Here is a 27761-nt window from a genome sequence, read left to right as displayed (position 1 = left end):
TCCTTACCCTGGATCCCTGGGCTGATTCCCTACCCCAGATCTCCTCCAGCCCTCACAGGGCTACTGGCAGTGAAGCAAAAGTACAATATTGTTCTTAATGGTATCCTTAGTACATTTACATTTAATCGTACTTTGGTTCACTGCATGGCATACACTCCCTGCTCACATCCCTTTGGCAGCTTTGTATACTGTACAATCTATATCTACCAAACATTGCTGTTGAAGGAAAGTAGAAGGCACAGGAGCATAACAACAGAAAGCCACGATTTTCCCAGATTGTACAAAAACCGGCACAGTTGGTTGGGTCAGGGGGACAATAGTCGTCTTTCCATCTTTTTTTTTTTCTCCAGTTTAAATGTTGCAATAATCAAAATACAGGTCCTTTGGATATTTTTTATAATGTATATAAAATGTTTCCCCGATAGGAAATTCACTTTGCATATGGTTGCAAGTTCTGCATTAAAGTGCTTGGCAAAAAGTCACCTTGATAGTAAGTGCTCACAACAGCTGCATCCGCTGTAGCATGGTGGGCAGCTGAAATCAGGTTTGCTTTTCCTGGTCCCCAACATGCACCCCCTCCCCCCCAAATCCTACAGTCACTCAGTGAACTGAAGCAGTACCAAAAGTGCTTAGAATGCTAAATTAAAAATATGATTTTAAATGTAATTCTCTTATTTCTTCACAGTACCTCATAAAACTAAACATGTTTTAAAAATACTCCTTTCCAGTTCAGAAAAACATTGCAATACACAGTAAGAATAGTCTAAAATTTTTCTATTTCTCCAGCCATTTCATATTTGTCTTAAGCACATAGTACCTATATGGTCACTTCTCCCTCTTTACATTCAGTAACCTACCGAACATGATTACAAGTCAATATTAAATGCAAGTTGTGCTTTACTTTGTTGCAGACATGAGTTTTTTTAAATCAGTTTCAGCTATTAGTGCAATAGTATCATCGTTATTCCACCCACCTTGGAGCACTACACAAGCAAATTTGTCAATTCAGGTTTAAAAAAAAAAAAAAATTAGTCTGTTTCTCTGCCTTTCACTGACCTCAGTCATGCACTGAGGCAAAGGGGGAGGAATTGAGAAAATAATTAGACCCCAAAACCAATGTACACAGATAGATACAGTTCTTTTACACCTCATGCAAACCCAGTTACTGTCAGCAGGTTAGCGGGGGGGAGGAGGACACTGACTAGCCAGGGACGAGTCCCCATCTCTGGGCCTACAAGACTTCAACACTAGCGCCACGGCTCCTGGGTTGGGAAGGTTACCTGTTTTTTAATAAAAAGGTATTACAGCTTTCCTGGAAGGGTTACCAATCGACACGTGCTTAGTACTACGTCTTCGGCCGGGCTGTGTCATCTCCCGTTTCTAATCCCGGCTTTCGCGTAGGACGTAGGACAGGCCGTGTTTCCCCGAGGAGTCGTAACTGTCATGGTAGGGGAGGCCAACCCACTCGGGTGGGTACGTCGTTGTGCTGTACACGAAGCACTCCACGATGCCCTCGGCAGCTGCCCGCGCCTCGCCCACGCTGCCCTTCCCTTCCCACTCCACCACCTCGATTCTCATCAGGGTACGCTGGTACATGTCTGGGCAGCCTTCAAACTCATCCAGGAACTGCAGCATCTGGTCGTCAACCGAGTAAATCTCTCCAGCAACGTGATGTCCTGTCCCCGGGATGTTCAGCATGTAAGGAATGTTGTATTTTCCTGCAATCACCAGTGGGTACTTCTCCACTGTGCGGCCCCTTCCTTGGAATTTCGCTAGCCCCTTGGCCGTATTGATCATGTGCTTGTAGTTGGGCTGGCCCTTCTTCAGCGTGCCGTAGACGAAGACACGAGCCATTGTACCTGCAAAAACAGCTGAAAGACAAAGGTGTACGTTACCCACATGGCTGCTTTGGCCAACACTCTGGAGAACCGCAGCCATGCCATGTTGTACGTGCAAGACTGTTCGGGCGTGTGCAAAAGTGGTCTCGTAGTCCTACACCTCATTTAAATATCATACGAAATTCAAGTATCTCTAAACTTTTCAGTCAAAAACTGTAACAGTGAATAACAGACACCAGGAGAAAGTCACCCTTGCAGTTCTTTGCTGTAATTGAATTACAGCCCATGGTTTCTCTAAGGAATCCCCAACATCAGCCAATGCATCCCTGAGCCTTGGGAAAAGCTCCAAAGCTCAATTTTTTTCCTTCTCGCCATTATGGGAGCCATGCTGCAGTAAGTAATGTGATGTCATGCTCAGTAACAACCCAAGAGCAACCCAGGGAGCCATCCCTGTGATGGAAACACACTACACTTAGCACATCCTTTGGGGGGGGGGGAGGAGAAAAAAAAAAAAAATTGAAAAAATCATGGTTCAGCTCAGCTACACAGGCACCTTCCTATGCTGCTCCACTGCATTTATAGTTTAAATAGTCCAGGTCAAGCCCAGTTACTAAAACTTGCAGAAGTGAAGCCACGTTAGTTTGTTTTCCCTTGTTGGAGCAGGGTGGTGGTTTTTTTTTTTTTTAAAGCCTGAGGTGATGGACTTGGTCACACACTACCTGGGACACCCAGCATTGCACACCCAGGGAAGCTCCTCTTTCCCTCTGCTTTCAGGCTCTCCTTTCACTGTGGCCACACTCACAATTTGAGAAACAACATTTTATTCGGTGATAGAAGAGCCTGGTGGCAGTTTGGAAGTTTGAGTGTCTTCTTGTTTCATGGTAAAATAAAGCACAGTGGCATTAATTATCCAAAAGCAAATTAACACATTCAAACTTCTAGTCCTGTTGTGCTGCAGCTGCATGCATTTGATGGTATTTTTTCAAAAAAAAGTCTTAAAAAAAAAAAGGGGAGAAGAAAAGCAAGCAGCACAATGCTCGTGACTGCAGCAAGCTAACTATGTACAAACTGGGACATCACCGAGCCGAACAGAGGACCTGTCTGTCACGAAGAGGGATGAAAAGGCTTCAACGTCAGACCTTACAAGGACAATGAGGCACGCCGGCGCGGCAGCAGGGCAAGTTTAACCTGGCGTTGAGTCATTTCACAGACAAGCTGAAGGATTTTCAGTAACCCCAGCGCCGAGGTCCCGCTTGCTGACTGACTGATGCTGAAAAGCAAGCTGGGGTAACACCGTGCTCCTCCCCTCTTCTCCAAATACCCCAAAGTGCTAAGCAACCTGAAGTAGCCAATCTGCACATGTGCTAGCCCTCTCTTGAATACAGACCCTGACTGATGTTGTTCAACATTTGTTTTATATGTGAGCATAAACCACTCAAAATTGGTTTAAATGGGATAAAAGGCTGGCTTTACTGAAAGGTAGGGGGAAAAAAGGTACCTTCATAGTTCCCGAGTTATTTTTCACGCTGCGTCCCGTTTATCCCCCATTGTTTCTGTAGGACAGAAGCAGTTCTTGCACTGTTTGATGGTTTCCCACGTTTTGCCCTCCGTCACCAACTGGGCAGAGCCTGCCTCCCCCCCAGTCCTCTGGCTGGGCCAGGCACCCAGCATCAGAGGAGCACATGCAGCTCCTTTTGGAAAGAGGGTCATTAAACAATGCATTTCAAGTTTGGAAAAAAATCTTTAATAACAGACAGGAAGTAGAAGCTTAATCTATTTTCTGCTATTTACTCTTATTTTAGTAAACTTAGATCAGGTGGGTTATCCAAAAGGGTATGTTGCTGGCCAGGAGCAGTGTCATTTAAAATACTCAGTAGCAAAGCAATTTTCCCCTTGGTGAAGTAAACAGTTTTTCTCTGTAGCAGAATACAGTTTTCCAAGCAAAAACAGTGTGTGCCCTTATTTACTGGCAAACCGCTTTCACTTAAGGAAAAAAGACCATGCTGATTTCCACCCCCCCCCTTATTTTATCAGATATATTTCAGCTTAATTTATCCTTCATGACATAAACGAGTTTTTTTTTTTTTTTTGGACGCAGCTCATTCCCTCACAATAAAAAGAGCATTAATATTCAGTCGGTCTGACTCCCTTTTATAAGAAAAATCATTACCTTTCAGATTGTGTTTTGAATAACAAACACAGATCCTTCAGGAAGAAACTTGTCCCAGTGGGGATTGAGAAAGGATCAGAGTTAAGCACTGAAACATGCAATTAATTCCCATTAGGGGATTAGGGCACTCGTGTTCACTTTGAATCAGAAAAATGAATTGTGAATTAAATTGTTCACAACCAAGAGGTTACTTGTCAGAGTTAATAAGTTAAAAAATAAAAAGGGAAACATAAAACACATAAAAAGCTCAATAGTGAGTGGTGCATCTGTAAGAAAAAGATACACTTCATTTCCATTAAACAAAAGCTCTATCCCTACTGTACAGCTGGAGATAAGCTTCCAAAAAGTTTGCAGGGAAGAGTGTTACCACTCCTGAAATCAGTGAAAACAAAGTACACATTTCTGATGGCGCAGCAGCCAGCTATTCAAAAATGTTACTGATTTAGAGAAAGGCACCCGTCATCCTAGTGCAGGACCCACAAAATTGAACAACAACAACAAAAGAACTTGCTCACCCAGGTTCGGCTAAGTGCATCACACTATTTAGCATTTGAGTCGATGGATTCAGCAGGCAGTATAAATGGAGATGGAGTGGGAATCTGATGTTTCAGCCACAGTTTGTGTAAAGCCATGAAGCTGATGTACTGATACAGCTGTGGCTTTGCGAGCAGGCGGCCGTCGAGTTCCCCATCACACTGCTGCGGTCCACAGCGGCTCTGTCCCTCACAGGGGGTGGGATGGGCGCAATGACTTCTTCTATTAAAAAACACCCCAACAAACCAAAGCCAAGCCCAGACAACCCCAGGTGAGTCGTGATTGAAATGAACTTGGTAAAAACATTTTCTGAACTTTGCTCCATATAAATAAGACATACACAATTTTCTGTGCAATAAATCTGGTCTCTTGTGCACCGTGTGTTGCGTTGCAGAAAGGCTGTTAGACATACTGGCATTAATTTCTAGCACTCGCCTATTGTGGGCTTGCAAAACGTTTTTAGCCACCTTGTGGCAGGAGAGTAAAGAGCAGAATTTTATTTGAGGGTCATTTCACAGACTTCCACTCAGCAGCTGAAAAGACTTATAGATGGCATCCCTTCACTGAATCACCAACAAGAAGTTGCCTTTTCTCACTTAATCCAGTTTGACACTTCTTACCTACACTAAACCACCTAAGAGGAAAAGAAAACCCACCAAAAAACAAACACCCCCCCCCCCCCCGACTCTCTACTGAGTATTAGCTGCCAGGGCAAAACAAACCCATTCAGAAGGTACTTTCATGAAATATTCATGCCAGAATCATTAAAATTTAATGGCATGGGGAAACGTGAGCGAAACATGTATGTCATCTCTTCAAACTATTTCTTTTAGCTACGAAAGACGACCTGCCAAACCGCTCGCATGATCAATTACTGGTTGCTTTGTTACATGAGATGCAAAGATCAGAAAATAAAAGTAAGTATTTCAGGATCACGCAGGTAGAAGATGCTGTTAGGTGAAAATAAAAGAAGTGGCTTGTAACTGGCACCATCCAGCAGCCCAGGTTGCCACTTGGCATTAGCGGTGGTAGTGCTGCATCGCTGTATCCACATCTGCCCTTGCCTATCAACAAGTTTCGGGTCAGGACTTTAGTCTTCCCTCTCAAGGCCCAACAGCTCCAGCGTGGCGAGAGGGATGGGTGGCCATGGGGCCAGTTGCTGGCTCAGGCAGCGCGCACTCGCAGATGAAGCTGAACTGCTGCGACCAGGCTCTTTGCTCCTAGGTTGTGCCCAAAACAAGACCTCGCTTCCCAAGCAGCGGCAGCTTCAACAAAAAACATCCTTTCACCACGATTCAGACAATTACAGGATCCTACCAGCTTCTTTAGAAAATAAAGTAAGAAATAGCACATGCATTATGCTGGCTCCAGGGCTGTCTGTGATCACGGTAGCCGTGGGTTTGTGTTTTATTCTGTTGAAACTTTTTCTCCCAACTCAGAAAGTATCCATTTCTTTTGCTCCATACAGTAACATTATTTTCCCTTGAGAAAAATTCTCCGTGTTGGCTCGGTGACCAGATATAGTTACACGTTAATTCCTCAGAAGTTTCTTAAAACTGTAGGAAACAGGTGAAAAAACAAAATGCCTTGAACTTTAAACTTGAGCCCAGTCTCTTTGAATGAAGCGAGTTTTAAGGTCACTCTTCACTCAATGCTAACTTTCAAGACAGACTAACATGCCAGAGAGGACTCCTGGGACCGCATCCTGTTGGTCCTTTGATGCTTTCATTTTGTTGCTTGCTATTTTCTTTATGGCACAGACAAGGGCTTCCTGCCTGGGCCGACCCCTTTCCAACCTTGCTGAATACCTCGGAAAAAGTTTATGGCAAGACACCTTTCTTACATTAACCACAGAGGCACCAGCAAAACGATGGCTCCTTTGAAATCAAGAGGTTACGGTCTCCTCGCAGCAGTCGTCCGCTCAGAAACTGTGAGGTGCTGGTTTGTGAAAATAAACAAGAGTATTAGAGTAACCAGTGCCACGCTGGATGCTACCAGGCACTACCTGAAACACCACTTAACCTGCTTTGCAGATTAACTTTCACTTCACCCTTGGATGGTTTACAGCCCCAAACCAACAAATACGCCTGCGCTTAAGCTGGAGTATCTTGGAGGTATATCGGAGTATCTGCTAGGAGGCAGAGTGAGGATGCCCTCCCTTGGGACAAGCATCAATCACAGCATTGCTGGTGTGCCTTGCACCTATTCAGCATCACAGCAAACATTTGCCTGTTGTCTGTTTGAAACTGTTTCAAATCACTTTCAACTCTACTGCACAGAGAAACTTTGTTAGATTAATTTTTACTACTACCAGAAAGAGTTTCATTCCCAAAGTGACTGTTAGGAGCAGCTACAGAGGCCTGTAAGAGACAAACAGATAAAACCACCACGTGCAATAAGATGCTAGGGATGCAATGCAGAAACATGCTGGACATGCCGTTAGACTGGCCAACAGACTAAATTTCTAGACAGTGCACAGACAGGAGGGGATTGCCAGTACATTAGGAGGACAAGAAAAGGAAGATGAAGAAAATGGAAAGTCAATGGATGTGGACAAATTGAGTTGGGGGAGGAAGTTGTCCCCCCAGGAGAATATTGTGTCAGTATTATTAAGTATTGACTGTTTTGTCCTAATATTAAGTAATATTGTATGAGCCCCAGACAGAGTATCATATCAAGGTCTTGCTGCCACAATTCAGTAACCTGTGGACTACAAAAGTAGTTAGAAAGAGCTCAGGGCAGAGCACTGAGTCCAGGACTGTTTTTTTGGGGGCACAGACTGAACAAGCAGGAGCTTAAACAGGAGCTGACGAGATGGGGCATGATCACCTACAAATACAGGTAAAGGTTTTATAGAAGAGCAATTGGTTCTCCACATACATGAACACACAGCCAGGCAAAATTTCTACACAGAATAGTTAACATGGATAGAACTGCTTTCTAACCGTAAGAACAGACAGGGCCTAAGAACAACCATAGTAAGTCACCACAAAAAGTCCTGTGAGCCCAGGGTCCCCTCTCTGAGGGTGGTCAACAGCAGATATCTCAGCAAGAGCGCAAGAACAGGGCAAGGCAACAGCGATGCGTTTCCAGACTTGGGTCCAGACCCTTCCTAAGCCAGTGGCGATGAGCACTGTGGTGCCTAAAGGCCTTTTCCTCCTGTGAGCTCGCAGGACCGCTTTTTGTGAACGGTCAGCGAGGGCAGCAGTGTGCGGCAGGCAGCCCCATGCCTTGACTCCACTCGAGTGCATGAGATGCAAATTGCTTTAGGGTTTTTCCCTGCTGACTGCTTGCTTCATCTGATGGCTTTTCCTCCGAGTCCAGGATCTCTGTGCACCTCTTCAGTGCCACCAAATACTTCAGCTCTTGCTCTCTTCCAGGCTGACAAGTCCACGTGTATTTAACAGAACAGAAAACACTCCTTACCTGCAATCATCTTTACCACTTCTTCCTCTAACATTTCTGGTTCTCCTATAGTTTTTTGAGATAGGGAAACCGGAACTGAAATATTTGAGAGTGGATAAACCATGCATTTATACAGGGATATAAATCATGCCTCCTGTTTTGTTCACACTCTTTTCCCCCAATGCCTTTTTGAGTGCTATTGAGCAATGGACTGATGTTTCAAAAGAACACAGCGATACCTCAAGCATCTTATTCTTGAGTGCCAGCCAGGGTGTGAAGTGTTTACTGAAAATCCAACAGTGTGGAAGCCTTGAAAACTGCAACTCTTGAAAACAGGTATTTCTCCAAACTGTCATGGATGCTACAGTTAATCTTGCCTTAAGGAAAGGTAGCAGACTAGATGGCTTCTCAAAATCCCACTCAGCGTGGTGGGTCCTTATGATGCTGTTTCAAGTACATGACAATTAATTTAAGTTACATACATTGAAATGTCTCATCTTTGCACCTTTAGCATAGATACTTAAATGGTTATATCTACACAAAAGGAAAAAAAAAACCAAAATGGAGCATTAACTTTAAATGTCAGATTGCTGTTAGGGAAAAAAAAGTAGAAAACCACTTTTGATAGGGCAGTCCTGCTATGCCAGCCCTGCTCCTGGTACCGTTTCGGATGCTACCGTGAATTTGAAGTGGTTTCCGTCATTGACATGCAGAGCATAGCCCAGGGTTTCAAACCGCCGACATCCTGAAACTCAGGACACAGCCTGCAGCTTGGACGGGTTCCCCGCGAGGTCAGCACACTGATTTACATGCCAATACCCGGAGCGGTCAGTTCGCAGTTTTGGACCGAGAAGAGCATCCCGGCCTGCAAAACACGGCAAACACTTTGAGTACCTAAGCACGGGAATGTATTTTTCTGTGCTGAAAAGATGGCGAGAGAGAGAAGGGGAAAGAAAGAAAAGATGGGGTCTTGTGCGAGATCGCGAGGTGCCTTTCCACAAGGGAAATGGAGGAACGGCTGCACAGCGATGCTCTGTAAAGAGGGGAGAGGTGCTCAGGTCATTGCACAGCACCGTCCCCTCGTCCCTCGGGCGCATGACTGAGCCTGGAAAGGGGGTGTTAAATAAAACCCCATCATTCAGTGACAGCAGCCTCCCAACAGAAGGAGCCCGTGGCTCTGGAGGCCATCTTACGCCTTTGCTCCAGCCAGCGTGAGGTGCCACAGCGTGGGGCTGCTGGCGAGACCCAGCAGCCCCGTGAGCGCCCGGCAGTGCTCTCGGGCCTCGCCGTGCGGCTGGCCGGGCCAGACAGCAGCCGGACATCCCGATCCAATAGCGGGAAGCCGCTCCGGACAGCGGCAGCAGGATGGCTCACCGGGATGAGCTGAGGTGCCAGAGCCTCGGAGCACCACACAGAGGTGTCGCTGAAACATGATGCTCCTCAAACCTCGCTAAAAAACAAATGAAAGTGCAGATGTTCAGGGAACAAAAATCTGCTCTGCTAAATGGGCCAAACAGAAAATCCAGGTATAAATCTGGGAACAGTGTCGCATAATGCTGCGCTACTTTTCCTCCAGAAACCACCTACCTACCCCAGCGTGGACCGGCTACTGAAACACAAACCTTTAACCAATGTGGCAGAAATGAAGCGTCAGGAAACCCCAACAGACTGGTTTTTTCAGCCCGTGATTCCCTAGGAAACTACAGGCTGCTTTTAAGGGCCAAGGAAAGGTAATTCATATGCATTTACAGCATCCATGTGTACACACAAGGATTTTCTACACAGAGCCATGCTTTGCTTGTAAAGTGTTAGTCACCCACGGAAAAGGAGAGAGGAAGATTAAAACCAGCTGTACTAGAAAAACCACCACATTTAAACACAAAAAATATTTTAAATATTCAACCAGGAAGGGTAAAGACAGCATGGGGTAATAGCCAAGCATGTTTGCTTGGAAGCAGGGTCATACAGATTTTGTGAGGTTCGTAAGGGGTAGTGGATAATAAGGTATAAGTGTCGTCATAGAAGATATACTAATATTAATGCTTTTTTATTTGTACATATGCCACTAGGTAGCAGTGGAAGAAGGACAGGCCCTTCTTGACATTTGGAGGACCACAACTGAGGTTACTAAGGGTGCACAAAAGCAAAAGTGGAGTATTCATATAATAATAAGGGAGAATTGTAGAATCACTGGTTTGCAGCTACATCTCTGAAGCAAGTCAAACCACTGGTCTGGAGACAGCCATAGGACAAACAGTGGAAAATGTGAAAAGATGAAAAAATTTCAACAGATCATCTTTCTGTGACACACAGAAATATTTTCCTTCCACTTTATTTAATTTATTCAGGTCAAGTTTTTTAAAGCTAAGAAGCTGATTATGGTTTGTTTTGGGTTTTTTTTCCTTCTTCTTAAAAAAAAAAAAAAAAAAAAAAGAGGAGGCTTGTACCATCCTTTCAGTCTATGAATCAAATTTGTGGAAAAGCATAATACTTAACATGCAACATACTGGTAACAAAACAAATCAGCTCAACAGGCTGCCCAGGGAAGTGTTTGAGTCACCATCCCTGGAGGTATTTAAAAGATGTATAGACATGGCGCTCAGGGACATGGTAGATTTGGCAGTGTTAGGTTTATGGTTGGACTTGATGATCTTAAGGGTCTTTTCCAGCCTAAATGATTCTATGATTCTAGTCTATTCTAATTCACTAACTGCCATTATTTTATTTGCCTAATTAATTAAATGTATATGCAAGTGTTACTTTGATAAGCTATGCAGGTAGTTTTATTTAAGAGACTTTTTTAAAGTGAATTTCAGCTTGTAGCTCCATACAAGTCAGAAACAAAAACCCAATCCATATCTCAGCAACAAATCTCTTCCACCATTTTCTAATGTAATAAAAGGTAAGAAAATACAAACCAAACCAGAACACAAAATCAAAACTACAATGAACCATGAACAGATGTATATAATTATTTCAGTCCCACCGAGGCATATCACTTCTGTTTAGAAATTAGTACCAAGTTTACTACAGAAAAGATAAAAAGTCACAGATCATCATGAAACGAAGACTAATGAGTTATTTCGACTGTCCTCGTCTTGATATTTGTTCTCCAAGAAAGACTTGCAAAGTCCCGCAATGAAATCTGAAACATACCTCACCTCCTTCATCAACTGGGAAAGCATCCTTATCTCAGAGTAAATACATTTACTGGCCTGCTATCTTCTACACAGAAGAAACAAATATGTATTCTGGGGGCATCCAAAAAAGCCTGAAATGGCACTCAGCAAGGCACTGGAGTAATTGCTTTCAGATCCTGAAAACATACTGACCAGAATCCCAAATATCCTCCTGCCTGGTAGAGTCAAAGATAAGCAAGAAGACAAGAAATTCCCCAATTTGTTTGTGTGTGTCCTATAAGGATGCGTTGAATGAAATGTTTACTTTCAGGTAAGGAGTGGTTTGGTCTCTGATGCAGAAATGGGTTCTATAGTCTGATGCAAAATTTAACACAGGTCTGTATTTACTGAAGAATGAGGAAAACAAGCTACACAAGCCCTTACATCTTCTCCTGGAGCCACAAGAGGCTCACAAGAAATACTGATGGAAATAATCCCCTCTCTCTACTTAGATATATATTTGCAATTGCAAAAAAAGCTATTTTAGTTTTACAATGGCATGTAGAATTTACTCTAATTGAAGGTCTTCTTGGCAGTGTCCAGGATGCCTGGAAGGAAGCCTTAATGAAAGGCATCTTAAACCAGAGGTATGGCTGTAATAGGAAAACGTTATGTAATATTCATCTGAATTATAAACACATTTATACGAGAATTATTTAAAATAAAATATTTATATAATTGAAAATAGCTTTATACATGCTGTGTAGCCTCTTTTCAGTGACCTTTGAGAAGGAATTTCTGTTACTAACTTGATAAAGGAAGAACAGAATCAAGTACTGGAAGTAAATGAGAAGGGGAATAATTTGCAACATGGTTCCGAATGCAAAAAAGCCAGACCAATGTCATTAAAACAACCTCCTTCCACAAGGATAATGCAGTGGACTTGGAGTCGAGTAAATACTTTATTTAATATGCAGTGAAAATATCTCCAGACCAAGTCATAGGGAAGAACTGTATATGAATAAGGAGTTAAAGGAAGACTACAATGGACTACATTAAAATAAGGAGTAATAAGCACAGACAGAAGTTACTGGTCATATTCCTCAAGAACTGATGTTATTTATTAGTGGTCTTGCTACAGCAAGTAGTTGTGTGCCTACCACAACTGTGCGTGATGCATCCTGAGGAGGACTGGTTCATGCTACAGACATATTAGATGACCTATGAACTGCGTAATTGAAATAAGATGGCTTTTAATGATACAAAGTGCAGAAACATATGCTTAGGGACCACTGACAAGAACCTCTGGGGACTCACCACTTGAAGGCAATGAAGGAATCGTAGAATATCTCGAGTCGGAAGGGACCCATAAGGATCATGGAGTCCAACTCCCTGCTCCTTGCAGGACTACCTAAAACTAAACAATATGACTAAGAGCATCATCCAGACGCTCCTTGAACTCTGACAGGCTTGGTGTTGTGACCAGTTCCCCGAGAAGCCTGTTACAGTGACTGACCACCCTCTTGGTGAAGAACTTTTTCCTAATGTCCAGTCTGAACTTCCCCTGATGCAGCTTCATTCCATTTCCTTGTGTCCTATCACTGGTCACCAGAGAGAGGAGATCAGCACCTCCTGCTCCGCTGCCCGCCTTGAGGAAGTTGTGGACTGCGATGAGGTCACCCCTCAGCCTTCTCTTGTCCAAGGTGAACAAACTAAGTGACCTCAGCCACTCCTTGTTAAGTCTTGCCCTCAAGACCTTTCACCACCTTGGTTGCCCTCTGGACACACTCTAATAGTTTGATGTCCTTCTTATATTGAGGCACCCAAAACTGCACATAGGAGTCGAGGTGAGGCCGCACCAGTGTGGTGTAGAGTGGGACAGTCACCTCCCTCAACTGGCTAGCGATGCTGTGCTTGATGCACCCCAGGACACAGTTGGCCCTTTTGGCTGCCAGGACACACTGTTGACTCGTATTCAACTTGCTATCAACCCAAACCCCCAGATCTCTTTCCCCACGGCTGCTCTCCAGCCTCTCGTCTCCCAGTTTGTATGTATAACCAGGATTACCCTGTCCCAGGTGGGGAATCTGGCACTTGCTCTTGTTAAATTTCATATAGATGGAGATTGCCCAGCTCTCTAGTCTACCCAGATTTCTCTGTAAGGCCTTGCTACCCTTGTGGGAGTCCACAGCTACTCCTAGTTTAGTATCATCAGCAAACTTAATGTACATTCGATTCCTGTGTCCAGGTCATTTATAGAAACATTAAAGAGCACTGGCCCTAAAATTGAGCCCTGGGGAATCCCACAGGCCACCAGCCTGATGTAACCCCATTTACTGTAACTCTCGGAGCCCGACCCATCCGCCAATTGCTCACCCGATGTATTATGGACTTGTCTAGCTGTCTGCTGGCTGGTTTATCCAGAAGGATACTGCGAGAGACAGTATCAAAAGCTTTGCTAAAATCCAAACCCACCACATCTGCTGGCTTCCCTTGGTCAACTAGATGGGTGACCTTGTCATAAAAGGAAATACTCCTGTATATTTTGGTAAATTGTGGAATGATGAATGAACAAAACCAAGCTGTAGGCCAGGAGACAATAATAGTCAAGAAGAATCGTGTGTTTTGCAGTCCTCAAATTCACATGCTCATTTTTCAACCAATCCCATTCAGAGATCTCCCTCTTCTCACATGAATTAAGACATGGATGTTGGAAGTAAATACCAGCACAGGACATCGTCTTCATCAGCTACAAGAGACACCTGTGCCAGCCAGCTACCAAGATGACATGGTTGTAAGAGGGCAGCACAACTGGAACAAGTATTTCAAGGAAACACTGGAGACATCAGAAAAGGTATCAGTAAAATCTCATTTAGAAAAATCACAAGAGAGTGACCTCATCAGAAACATCAAAGAAAGGTTCAACAAGTACACAGATGGGAAAGCTGTTCGTTTCCTTGATCAATCTATTTTAAAGGGTTAAAACCAAAGAGATGGAATGGCTTAGACTTGCAAATACAGACTGTGTATTTCACAGTTGTGCGAGCTGCATTATCTTAGGGCAAGCATCTATTGCTTCTTTTTCTGCAGTTATGGATATCTGTATTTAATGACTCAAAGGTGGTCCTATGTGCCTAAAAGTTTCATATTTCCAGTGCCAGGTAATTTCGTGAAGGATTTTACTTCTACAAACCACGCGGTTTCCACCTGCAATACGTTCCTCCATCATGACAACATACAAAGTAGCTGAAAAAGCATTTCTTCTTCTGATAAAAAGAGCATTCTAGGGACATAAGTCTTCAAACTTACTTTGGGTGCACATCAGAGCAAACTCACATACCTTAAGGCATTCAAATATCTAGGAGAGTGTCCAACTACACCTATCCATCAATCTAGACTTTGTGTTGGGAAAAGAGGCATGGAGAGAAGACAAGGCAATATTACAATATAAAATGTTCTGAATGCCTCAAGCTAGATCTTAAGATGTAGCCAGTTTAGGACTGGAACAGATCCCAAGCAAAGGTCATTAAGCCTCAAGTATAAATTAGCATATCCTCCAATTAGCTTTAGTATCTCCCCACAACAGCCTCCTCACACCCCCCAAACATGGGACAAATTTATGAGAAAAGAGCATGGCTAAACTGGCTACATTAGCAGTCAACAGAGCAGACCAAAGGGGATGCACAGATTTCAGCATGAAAAGGGTAACTGCCAAACTAGTATCCACTGCCTATACCATGGGACGCAAGGCAGAAGTGACAATGGAAACACGATATTCACCCTTTTCCAGGGTTTGCTCTGGAAACGAGAAAGCAATTCATACCTGCTGCAATGGGCTTTATTTATTTCTCTGCTTTACTGAGATCCCACCTTTCCAAATAGGTCCCAAATACCCAGTAGTATATAGAATATCCTCCAATTCACTTCCTTATGCTTTACTTTTTCCAATTTCAGTGTCAGTGAACAGGATGAGTAGGACAGGAATAGCAAGTCCTGAGACTTCTCTATCCTTCTAAGTGAAAACTTCTTGCATTGGGATCAACAGACATTTTCAACACACACCTCCCCTCAGCACAAACTGATATATGATATAAAACCAACTGCTCTTCTTGTTAGCAACTTTCCTCCTAATTTAAAGCAAATTTGTAATCACCATTTATAATTTATTTTTACGCCACAACTAAAGAGAAGAACCTTCACTAAATACCATGGAGAAGTCAGCACCATGCTTTTAAAAACAGATTGCTTCCACCAAAAGGTCTTGGCTTATAGCAACTATGGCCTGGGAATTTCAAAAGGTAGTTCTGGGTAAACACTTGTACACCCTCACATCAAATACATTTCACAATGGAAAGCTCAGATAAGAAGGGATGATTTTACAGATTAATCAAATACCACATTTTTGGCCTTAAGATGATGTTAACTGAAAATTTTGAAGATAAACATTATCCATTCAATGTTGAAAATGCACAAACCATTATTTAAATAAACTGCATAGTGCAACTTGGCTGTAGAAAGTTACACTTCAGCTCTTGAGCAAATCAATCACTGCCCTCCCAATGCCACTCCTGCCACCCAAATATCATGTAGTATGGCAGTCTCTGGTAACCCCCAATCCCCAAATACAGGAATATGTTATTATTCTGAACACCGTTTCTCCCAGATTTGACAAACAGTATCAAGGGACATTTGGAAATGCCAGTTAATTTTACTTCAGCATTCTTTAAGCAAATACTTACTTAGTGATGCTAATTAACTAAAGAAAAATTAAATAATAAAATTAGTGAGAGTTACACTAGATGTAAATCAAGAAACACTGCATTACTTAATCCATAGGAAGAAGAGAAACTACAAGAATTTCATTTTGTCTTTTTTATATGGCTTAAAAAGACAGGTTATGAAAAAATCACTTCTTATTTTCAGCACGTGAACATTTTTTTTTTAAAGTAGGTAACTCAAATTATTTTCAAATTACAAACCTTCACTAGTTCACTGTTTACCCCAGGATAACTATCAATTAATAAAGGCGTGCTTGTGAATACATAATGCATTACATTTTTTACTTTCAACACCTGGTGTCACCAGAATAACGCCGTATATTTCTAAAATGCTCTGCAGTTGTGTGTGTGCGCTTTGATTTTAGGGCAGTAATACTTCAAAAGAAGTGGAACCATGGAAAATTACGGGAAGGGATAACCACAAAAATCATCTGTGTGTAACTGATACATCATCAGTTAACTGACAATGACAGGTCATTTTAAAAATGAAACTCAAGGTGTCTAAAAGCCTTCATCCCTTAGTCCAAGTCAAAAAAGGCCTGAACCAAAGCAAAAATTCTGCTGTATCTCCGTACTTTGAGCAAGCTAAATCCTACACCTGTTTTACAAAAAGGTTTTAACTGGTGACTTCTACACCAATATTTAGCTAATTACAATCAATTTTTGTACTGGCTAATCACTACTTTTCTGCCCAGTCTAGGGCTGTATTAATTGGTTATTATGACAGTTCCACTGAAAATAGACAGAGGGGAGTGATTTTGATTGATTATTGTTTGGAACTCCTTGGATCTCCAAGACACTAAATAAAAAATTAAATATCAAAGAAGATTTAATTAATCTCAGTCTCTTCTTCCTTCCACTCCATCAGCAAGAGAGTGCCAATAAAAAAATTGACAAATTCATGGAAGATGCAAAGAGTCAGAATTGGTGACCTGTATTTCATTAAAATAATGAGAAAGTACATGTATTTATTTGCTTTAAACTTTAGATAATGGGCGTAAGAGAATGAAAGCTTTCTCAGCTTTTGGTGGTTATTTCAAAACGCAAATAGAATTAGGGCAGGCAGTTAGATCAACTGATATAAGTTGTGCTACGTTTTTTTAAAATAGAGCTTTTCAAATAAGTTAATGAAAGAATCCTGAACTTTTGAAAGAAGAGTCATAAGCTTGTTATACAAAATCAAAAGGTTCTGAAGTCTATTTTGGAAGAAAATTCTGTATCAAAAAAAACCAGAGGAAGATGTAGTCAAGATATTTGTAATTCATTTTGTAAAAACATATTCAGACTGACGCTTCCCTTCCACTAATTATGCGTTAGTTTTCTACAGCAGATTTTCCAAAAGTCATATTGTCTTTCAATATTTTTTCAGTAAGATATAAGGACTTCTATTAAGTATGGGGCTTTCAGCTTTTAGTCCAACCATTGTGGATTGTAAAGCTAGAATAAAAAGGCTAACACTGAAATACAAATTATTTTCAGGTGAACACATATCTAGGATCCATAGACAATGTTTGGAGGAGATCCCTATGCTCCAGCAAGGCACTTACTACCTCTCAACTGATTTATGGGGGGACAGCTTTTTGATGATAGAAGATCAAATCACCTAAAAGGAAGACAGGCAAGGAATGCAACCTTGAATACTGTTATCAGGTAACATAACCCCATATAAACCCCAAATAAAGAAAAAAAAGTTATGGAAAGCAGGAAAAAAGAGCTGAAGCCTGAGAAAAGGGATGCTGAGTCATTAATAAAAATGAGCTTTTCTCCCAATTGCTTGATTTAAACAGATGTTAACATAAACAAATAATTTTTAAAAGAGACTACCTAAGTCTGGTGGGCTAATGGAGTTCAGACAGGTTTTACATGCATGATTTATTTAGCATACCAACACCACTTGTTCTCTCCAGCTTCTTCAGCATTTCAGAACAAAAAACCCCCAACAACAAAAAAATAAAACAAATACCAGAAGTTTTCTGTAAAACAAAGTGTCAATTATTTTAGGACTCCCTAGCCCCTCATGCCTTTTTAAAAGGGAAAATACTAAAAATCCCAGGTCTTTAAGGACTGCTTTCTCCCAAAAGATAAAAATATTCAGTGGTCACTGAATCAGAATGTGCTTAAACTTGACATGAACAGGAGCAGAAGTACAACTGGTAAAGTAATATACAGGTCAAAAAGGTCTGTCTAGAGATGCTCAGCAGAGTAGCCTGACATCTCCTGCCCGACCTGCGCTCAGCAGGAGAGGCTGATCAGGAAAAGACTGCCGAGACAGACCTAGGAGACACCCACTATTTCCAGTGTCAGCTCCTATGGAAGAAAGAAGGGATGCAGACCTTCTAGTAATAAAACCCAGTATTTAGAATACACACAGAGGTAGTGTCCTACCTCTAGAGCTGGTAAGATGCATGGATGCTGAAAAACAATCATCTACCTTGATCTATACTAGTTATTTATCTTGACCTTGGTAGAACTTTTGACACTGTTGCTCATGATATTCCCACCAGCAAGCTAGAAAAACAAGATTTAACAAGAACTGTTGGTACTTAGGTAAAAATCTGTTTAGAAAGATGTTTAATATTTATCAGAGGTTCATCTCAAACTGGACATACGTACAGCATTCCAGCAGCAGGGAAATACCGGTAATGAAAATACTCAAAGGTGTGAAAGATGCAGGCAATACCACAACACAAAAGGTTGTGCACAAGGGTGACAAGACAGTTGCAAGCCCCTGTACAACTGCTGCTCTGCAGCAGCCATTCGAGTAAGGCCAGTGCAGAGTTCTAAGATTAGCCATGAATAATCAACTGCATAAGCAAAATCTGGGAAAAGATTAGCATAACAGCAGTTCTGTAGAAAGAGATTTGGCAGTTATAGTGATCATGAACTCAACATGAGTCAACAATGTGGTACTCTTGGGAAAAAAAAACCCTAATGTTTACGTAAAAATAAGCACATCACTAGTAAGACAGGTGAACATAATCTCCTGCTGTGATCTGGTCACAAATTGAGTAGTATGTCCAGTTTTGAGCACCATACTTCTAGAGAAATGTGATCAGTTGGACAGAAAGAAGAGAGAGCAATCATAGGTCATGAAATCACAATCTGTGGTGGGGGGCAGAAGAGACTGTACTGTCTCTTATTTTAGAGAAAATAGGGTCATGCCTTTAAGTATATGAAAACATACTGTAATAGAAAAAGAGAGGCAGTAAGCTTCATTCTGCATCTACTTGGACAGAAGACCCAATGAGCTTAAATTCCAAAGATGGACATTAGGAAAGACTAACCATCTACTGGTAAGCACAATACCCAGAAGAGCCTAGACCATCCAGGAAGGCTGGGAATCCTTCACTGCTGACTATCCTCAACAGCAAGTCAGTCAAATCCCTATCAGAAATAACACTACTACTGCCAAACTTGCCCTTTGCCAAGGAACTGGATGAGACAATCTTTTAGGTCTCCTTTAAAAAGTAAAACTAAAAGGCAGTTTGATTCATATGCTATGCATGGAAAGTAATGCTAGACTAAGAGAGAGAGAGAGTCTGCAAGAGACTGATTCTGTGCTCCAGTCATTAGATTCCTGCTACCTCAAGCGGAGATTTCTAGATCCCACTCCCTGCCTATTTACAGATGGTACATTAAGCAATTATGTGATTTCTGACGTTTATTTTCCCAAATAAACCTCCTAGAAAGAGAGAATGAAGTGTTGGATTCCCACCCATTCCCACTCCACACAGTGCTTCCCAAATACAAAGATACAATCCCGAGGCGCTACATTGAACTCTCTCTGACCCCACAAATCCTGCATTGCTTTCTGCACTGTGATCCAGCTTCAAAAGGCCAAACAAGACCAAAAGCTCCTAAGGGACATGGGTTAGAGCCCTTGGGACAGAGGGCATGAATCTAATTTTTCTACTTTCTAGGAGGTGGCACAGTCAAAGGCTGTTGTTAGTCCTGAAGCTGGCTTTGGTCGGATCTGGCACTCACAAGGTATGGCTGGCTCAAAGGCAGCAGTGCCAGACCAGCTGTACATCTTTGGCCGATAAAAGCACTGAAAGAAGGCAAAGTGCGAGAACAACCCAGGACTGCACCGCCACAGCCTCAAGAATAGCTGCCCAGTTCACTGCTACCATTCCCTCTCTGAAGCTTCTGCTTCTCGGGTAGAAAGCTACGCCCACTTGTGCCCTTCAGGGTTTCCAAGACGGCCATCCTGTTTTACGTACTGTACGTAAAGGCAGCTATAAATCTGTATCTAAAAACCAAGCCTTCTCTTAGTTTTGTCTATTTTTCTTCACAAACACTGTTTTGAGATCACAGATATGAGACTTTTTAATCCCAAATAGTTCTGAAATAATTGCTATTTATTACAGATTTTTAAAATATAAAATATATTTTGTTTATAGGCATATGCTTTATTTTATTTGTTCTATCGATAGCAAGCTGGTGAGATAAATCACTTTGATACAGAATAATTGAAAATCTATACCCTCATGCAGTTTTCCTCCAAGCTGTCGATGTGGCAACTGTAGCCAAGATATACTACTATTTTTCTAGACATACAGGAAACAGTCTTGCACACACATTTATTCACAGACTGTTTTCGGCATATGTGATCTCACTGGAGATTCACAGGTGAATTGTTACACATGCATACAGGTGTAATCCAAAGCAATGCCATAGGTTTTATCAAAAAGAACAATGTAAGCTAATACATGTTTCTTAGAAAGATAGTTAAGGGATTATATTGTGCTAGCTGGGACAACATGCTACAAAAGTTACATCTGCAGCAGTGCTGCCCACAACACAGAAATAATCAGTGCTGGGATCCAAGAAGAGCTGTCTAAGTAAATACTAAATTCACACATGCTGTTAATACGGCAGAGTTTTTACAGATCACAAAAGTACAAGATTACTGGGGACTTTATTCCCCTAAGACATAAAAATCATTAATCTTAAGACTGTCTGCTCCACTGTCACTGAAAATATTTCCTAACGCTTTTCCCTAAATGCACTCCCAAAGCATCACTACTACCTAAAGTAAAAATCCAGCTGATAATGTAGTTGGGCTGATGGGCCTAGTGGGCTAGCGTAGAGAACTGGAGAGGGGTGGGGAAGAATGTCAAAGAAATGATCCATCCCATATATAATCTCAAAAATCAGCCCAATAGATTCATTTTTGACCTGTCGTCAGGTCAAATTCACATAATTTGTGAAACCACATTACCTGATTTGGCAGGGTCATGAAAGGCAAGTTATCCTAAAGGCAATATCATCTGCTCCTTCCTTCTAGTATCACACCTACCAGGTCAAGCATCCGCTGCATCACACTGCAGACCCTGCTTAAAATCAGGTTACATCAACGTTGATGGTCAACCCCCCAAAACAAAATAAAAATTAAAAATTTAAACATATTTGATGAACATAGAATTGAAAGGTCAGTCATGGACTTCGTAATTTTTTAAGTCTGTTGTTACGATTTAGAGCACAAAGTTCTTATACCAAAAGAATAACAATAATTAACAAGATTCAAAACTGAAATGGATCACTGGGTCAATGAATAAACATTTCCTGTATTCATAATGTGACTGTGGTAATAATATACCTCTGGTAAAGGCAGCTAAATTAGAGCTTAGTTGAGTTTTCACCTAAAACAACAGTGAAACGGAAGTTACAGGTAAGACATGTAGACTACAATTTGACAAATTAAAGAGATTAAATAATTGTTTTGATATATAGAAATTAGAAAAAAAACCACCTTCTCTGCATTAGTAAGTTCATCACGTACAAAATTAAAGATACTTGATGCCACCCATTAATGTAGTAAACTGTCATTAAGCATACTTAATTAAAAGATGTAACAACTACTAGCAGTAAAAGAACAGACTAGATGAGCAGATGGATCCAGATATATTTTGACCTAAATTTCTTGATATTTCGACAAGATAAAGGTAAATATAAACAAGAATAGAAGGGAGAGGAAGAAACAGTCAGCCAGTACATCTCATTAAGAAGCCCCATACTAGAAAGATGAAAAAACACCAACAACCTCTTTATTCTCTTGACTGCACCTGTTTGTCTTCTCCAAGATGTTTTGTTTCTGCTAAGCAGGTTTCCTAAAACTTCACATAACTACATAAATAATCACATTACTGAGAAATTTATTATGTCTGGAACCACAATCATGAAATAAGGCCCACTGCCTTAGGACAGTTTAATCAAAAGAAATAAATCATTAACCTAAAATATAATTTAAATCTCTTAAATGTTTATTTTCTTTTAAGCTCATTCTCTCTTGAATTTGACTCCTGTTAGAGATAAGAGAACAGGTTTCTATCTACAGAGTCCACAGAAAGCAGAGATTCTTCCTTCAGAGTCCTTCATATCACCTTCCCCAAAGACACTCTTCTTGACCAGACAAAGTTCCTAAGCATATAACTTTGTGTTACTTTTCATGTTTGAAATGAACTTCAGAAAGCCTCAGTAAGATTTGGCCAGTGGCTGGATTCATATTCTGAAAGTTTTCACAGCCAGTATATTTGAACTACATCACAGCAAGCAGTGCAGCTTGGAGCAGGTTAGTGGTTTGATGTGTGAAACATGTATGTGTATGATAACTGTCCTGCTGGGATTTATTCCCTACGTAATTTTCAGCTAAGGCAAAATTAAGCCTGGGGCTCCATTCCATAAAGTGTGTTGAACATTTCTCTCATTCATATACTCTCTCAGTTATTTATACATTTTCCTAATATAGTGCAGGCTTAGCTCTGTGCAATCCCATCTAAATTTGATTTAGTTATTCTCCTGTGCCCACATCCAAACATAATACTTCCCAAACAGTATCTCCACACCTCACAGGCAACACAAGACAAAGCAGTACTTAACGTTCTGCAAAGTGATGTAGTTTTAAAGCATTCCTTCAAAGTACACGTGCCACACTCCGTACATCTGCTGTACTCCATCCCCTTTCAGCGAAAATATTATGCAACATTGAGCTCAGTCTCGCTTACTCATTCTACAGAAAAATCTAAGTTTTGTTGGCTTCTCTAAGCTATAGCCTCAAAGAAAATCAATAGCAATTGATATACACTCTTGAACATATTTAAAGGCTGACATTCACTCAAAGATTATATTTTCCACGTAGTAATATCTAGTAATCTTTCCCCCTCACTTTTCTAATCTCTGTAGGGTTGTTGCATCCTCTTTAGAGTTTTTCCTTTGCCCAGAATAAGTTTGGGCCTAAGCTGTTCTTCAGACCACAATCTCCCTTGAGCACCTGCAGTCAGGGGAATATGGAAACCTAATACCTATATTCTTCTTCTACTCCTGTCTATAAACCCAAGACCATCACATCTCACCTGACAACCATGGCAAGTAATTTTTTTTTTTTCATCCCTCATCTGATTATCTGTACCCAACTGCTATTGCTTAAAACTCCTTTCTTCAGTTGTCTCTAATTTTTCCAGGCACGTATTCTGATAACAGATCATCTCTGAACAAGTCCTATGGCAAGCTTAAATCTTATCTCAGTAATAAAAAATTCTGAATCCATTAATTTTCTCTTCAATTTGTTACTATGGATGCTTATGTTATTAATCCCCTTCTCTAGCCTCTCAACATTTCTCTTCCTTTTCCATGAGCTTTTCACAAAACCCATGAACGATTCCCATTTTTCCCCAGACTGAAACACTGACAAGAACCTGTTGCCTCGCTGTAGAACAACGTCCTCTCGGTCCAGGTGAGCTAGGTTGGGTAAATCCATACAAGAGAGCATATTCTGGCACTCGTTCCACATATTGCCAGCATACAGCCCCGTAACCCCTTGAGCACAGGAAAATAAATAAAAAAGAGGCCAGAAGAATGTCATCACAAAAGGGAGGCAGGAGTTACGCAGGAGGACTAACAGAAGGCTGGTGCCTAGCAGCATGGAGATGGACTGCGCAGGGAAGAGCAATCACACTGTGTCTTACAAGCTGAAGTTAGGGAGATCCCAAAGAAGGGGCCAATATCCCTTCACTGGACACTTGTAAAGATGTTGACACAGAACCAGTTACTTTACTGGGCAACACCTTCCAATCGCACTTCTGGACTTGCAAACCACTTGAGCCTGCAAGTTTGCCTTCTTGTGATACCAATTATTTTGTAACTTCTAGTTTAGGAATTGCAACTATAGCTCTTAAATCAACCATTAAACAGCCTTAATCACTTGCCTTCGATCTTGAAGCGCACACTATGTGCTACCAGAATCTGAAATGTTTTACTCCAGCACCTGCAGTGAATTGCAGGTCATGCAATTAGTTAAATTAGCTTAAAAAAGACAAAGACAACAAAAGAATTAAAAGAGTTAATTTAGAGGATAAAAAGAAAATTAAAGACAAGAGGATTACAGCTTCAAGTGGGGCCCTTTATGTACTTCGGCCTGCCTACCTACCTACCATTTCCCTCTACATTAAAACAACTCATTATTTCTTCTAAGGATGCTATTAGCTAATGAAATTCTGTCATAGCCTTACTCTTATATCACAACTAACATGAATCCCCTGTTCATCATTAGGTCTAAATGTCACTCAAAACCACCACAATCACCAGTCTTCCAACACAAAACCAAAACAAGACCCTTATTTCTCACTCACTACTTAGTCTCACTTCCAGTATCATTTTTCTCAGCAATGTTTTGAAGAAAATTGGTTTATTTCTATTTTCCTTCTAGCTTTCAATATTATTGTATATGTGGACTGTGCCTCTCCTGATAGGAAATAATCTAACCTGTTACTTTTCATTTCTAGAGAAATTCACACATTCTGAAATCCAAGCAACAACAAAACTGTTATTTACAGAACTTACAGTGGATAGAATCCATAGGCATAATTAAAATTACATACTGATTTTAGTGCTAAAAGTCAGTGTCCATACTGTATGTAGCCTGTTTAATAAGCAATTAAACAACAAACACTTGGGTTCGATGTAAAAGAATTCAGAAAGAATGCTATTAATAACTTCTTATGAACCAGAGGATATTCATCTCACTTAACTTTAATTTCCTAAAGTTTGGAATCTAGGCTGGTCATTCAGGCTTCACCAGTTGATGTAAAGAGATATGAGCTGAATCTCTCACCGCCAGCTACAAATGAAACTCACGTTTCAAATGCAAGTCTGTCATCTAAAGAAGCAGATGAAAGACGGGGGCAGTGGTAAGGTACAAACCCACAGTTCTTATCAGTACTGTGTGTCAGTAGAAGCAATAAAACCTTAATTATTTAAAGTCCTGCACACAAACTGGTCTGCCTACAAGAAGGCAAAATGTATTAAATGACTTATTTCACTAGATTTGTACACAACTTTCAGTCCCCGTGATGCAGAAGGCAGCAGCAGAGGTACAGGTTGATACCCAGGATATGGAGAGATAAAAAGAGCAAAACTATAGCAGACTGAGTCCAGATCAAGAGCAAAAATACATTTCGGAGAAAAAGAGAAGTCTTTTATACTACCATTCCAAAATACTATTTGAATTGTCCATGATACTGTTACCAGAAAGTAACATAGTGCCAACAAGTATTCCTGAGACTTGTGGAAAATATAAGTAACAGTGAGAGTTTTAGACCGGTGATGAGAAACGAACATCTACATCTCCTTCCCCACTAACAGGAAAGCTAAACCCTGACTATTGCTGGAGAGCCAGCACTCAGCTATAAGTGCAGCACAGCAGTCAAAATGATGCTAGCCGGGACATCATTTCCTCTGATGTCTCAATGATTTACCTTCCTCATCCTTACCTTAAGACTCATGAATACATCTTGCTGAACAAAGAAAGCAGCAAAGAAGGTGAGCACCTTGCACTGTATTAACAGGAGCACAACCAGCAGAGTGAGGGATGATCTACCTTTACTTGATGCTCATTAGACCACACCTACAACACTGCATCTAGTTCCGGGCCCCCCAATACAAGGAAGATCTTGATAAACTGCAGTGAGTTCAGATGGTCATGGAGCAGGAATGCTTGCTCCGTGAAAAGATGCTCAGAAAACTGGGCCTGTTCAACTTGCGAAGAGATGGCTTTGGGGTGACCTAAGAGCAGTCTTCCCACACCTATGAGGAAGTTACCCAGAAAACGCAGCTAGGCTTTTCACAGTGGTGCACCTGGGAGTTGGAGAAACAACAGGTATAAACCAGAGTAAGAGAAAGGCCCTGACTTGATTCAAGGAAAAGGGTTTTCACGATGCAGACAAACATCGAAGCAAGCTGCCCAGAGGGGTTGTGTAGTCTCTATCCCTGTACGTTTTCAAGACACATTGGATAAAGCCTGGTCTGCCCACACAGGTGCTTTGAATAAGGAGGTTGGACTAGAGACTCCCCAGGTCCCTTCCAACCTGAATTATACTATGGTAAAAGTTGTGGGACTGTATCAGGCTAGACAAAATGAGTGGAGGGAAAGAAGATAAAGAAAAATAGACTTGTAATTACTCTGGTGTTATTTGATAGCACATACATTTAAAATTGCAGTATTGTCCTGAGACAGATACTCTGGCACAGCTGAAGCCCTGCCCAGGTGGGATGATATCCCTTACAGTTATAGCAGTAACACACAGCACTGGAAAAAGGCAATGCTTCAGGGAAGGGATTAGAAAAAAGCGATTCTATGTGGCCAAGAACTTCTGTCAGAACATCAGCAATATGATGGTATCTCCAGCTGTTAGTAAAGGACATGAGCAATTACAGTCGAAACACTGCAGAGGGAGGTGGTTATACAGGTAATTCCAAAGGAAAAGAGGTCTTGTTAGACAGAGAAATCAGGAGTGACAGTGATACTCAATATGCTTTCCCAAGACGTTAAGAGCAAAACAGCTGACACGCTTAAAGAAATCACAACGGCCAAAAATCTTAATGTAAAGGGCATTCTTGAAAAACACTGTAATGGTAAATCAATAGAATATTGTATTATCCTGGTACGATCTGTCCTTCTTTAGCATTAATTGATTTTTGGATGTGAGGAAAAGAGAGCTGTACCTGACATAGTCCATAAAGTGTAATTAAACTTCTGGAGTGAAAAAGAAAAAGAAAAGAAAAAGAAAATTCTAAATAGCTACAGATTTTCGTTTAAGAACAGTGATCTACTACTGCTTGAATGGTTCTGTTTTTTGAGAAAAAAGGTATTAAGCACACTCTTTAGAGAGACAGAATGAAAAAGGTATTACATCAGCAAACTCAGTGATATGACTACATCCATACATTTCCCCTGTCTCTTACTAAATTATTTATGTAATACTTACCCTCTCTGTCAGAATGCTGCAAAAGATATTTTGAAAGATGGGAAAAAGAAAGGTAGCATCAGTTCATATAGAAAATGCATCCTATCATGGCACATGTTCTCTGCTTAAGCAGTTCATGTCACTTAAAACGTCATGCAAGTTTCACATTCAATTCTACTTAAATCAAGAGAATTACGAAAATTATTTGACCAGGTTCAAGTTCAAAGAGCATATGTTTTTAGAGCATTATAACCATACAACAAGACTTGAATAGGAATAGAAAAAGAGTACATTGCTCCAAAAAAGAGGTAACAAAAACTACAGTGAAATGTAGTGTATTTTTTGCTACTAACAGTAACTATTAATGCTGCTTATGATCACACAGAAAAATAATCCGGCTAATCCATCAAAGAGTAAAAGCATACCAGAGCTAGTACCAGAAGGCAAATGCCACAACATACCTCTGGAATTTATTATTCTCTTACTGCATTTCACAACGCCCTCATGACCACACCTTTGTGCCTGTACCTACACTCACAAATTCAAAACATAGGTAAGGCAGTCACGTAAACCTTACTTCCCAAAAGTTCCCCAAGAACAAACGCAACTATACGAACAACAGAACAGGCAAAAATCATGGTTACATCAGCAGTCAGATGAAAGTCGTTTTCAAGAGG

General features: G+C 41.0%; 1 protein-coding gene across 3 annotated transcripts in view; it reads right to left on the bottom strand.

Annotated features, from left to right (window-relative positions):
• Positions 1-324: 324 nt before the first annotated feature.
• The window catches only part of GGACT (gamma-glutamylamine cyclotransferase), a 29741-nt gene continuing 2304 nt past the window's right edge, over positions 325-27761 (bottom strand). For 2 of the 3 annotated variants that reach the window (XM_052785698.1, XM_052785699.1), the window contains exon 2: positions 325-1871. In XM_052785698.1, the coding sequence (XP_052641658.1) occupies positions 1381-1854 (474 nt within the window). In that variant the 5' untranslated portion in view covers positions 1855-1871 and the 3' untranslated portion in view covers positions 325-1380. Of the gene's footprint in view, positions 1872-3336; positions 3530-27761 lie in introns of all 3 variants that reach the window. The other variant, XM_052785700.1, reaches the window with a different exon arrangement.

The sequence above is a fragment of the Harpia harpyja genome, chromosome 4 (genome assembly GCF_026419915.1).
Source record: "Harpia harpyja isolate bHarHar1 chromosome 4, bHarHar1 primary haplotype, whole genome shotgun sequence".
Classification (NCBI taxonomy): domain Eukaryota; kingdom Metazoa; phylum Chordata; class Aves; order Accipitriformes; family Accipitridae; genus Harpia; species Harpia harpyja.
This window is presented reverse-complemented; position numbering and strand designations above follow the sequence as displayed.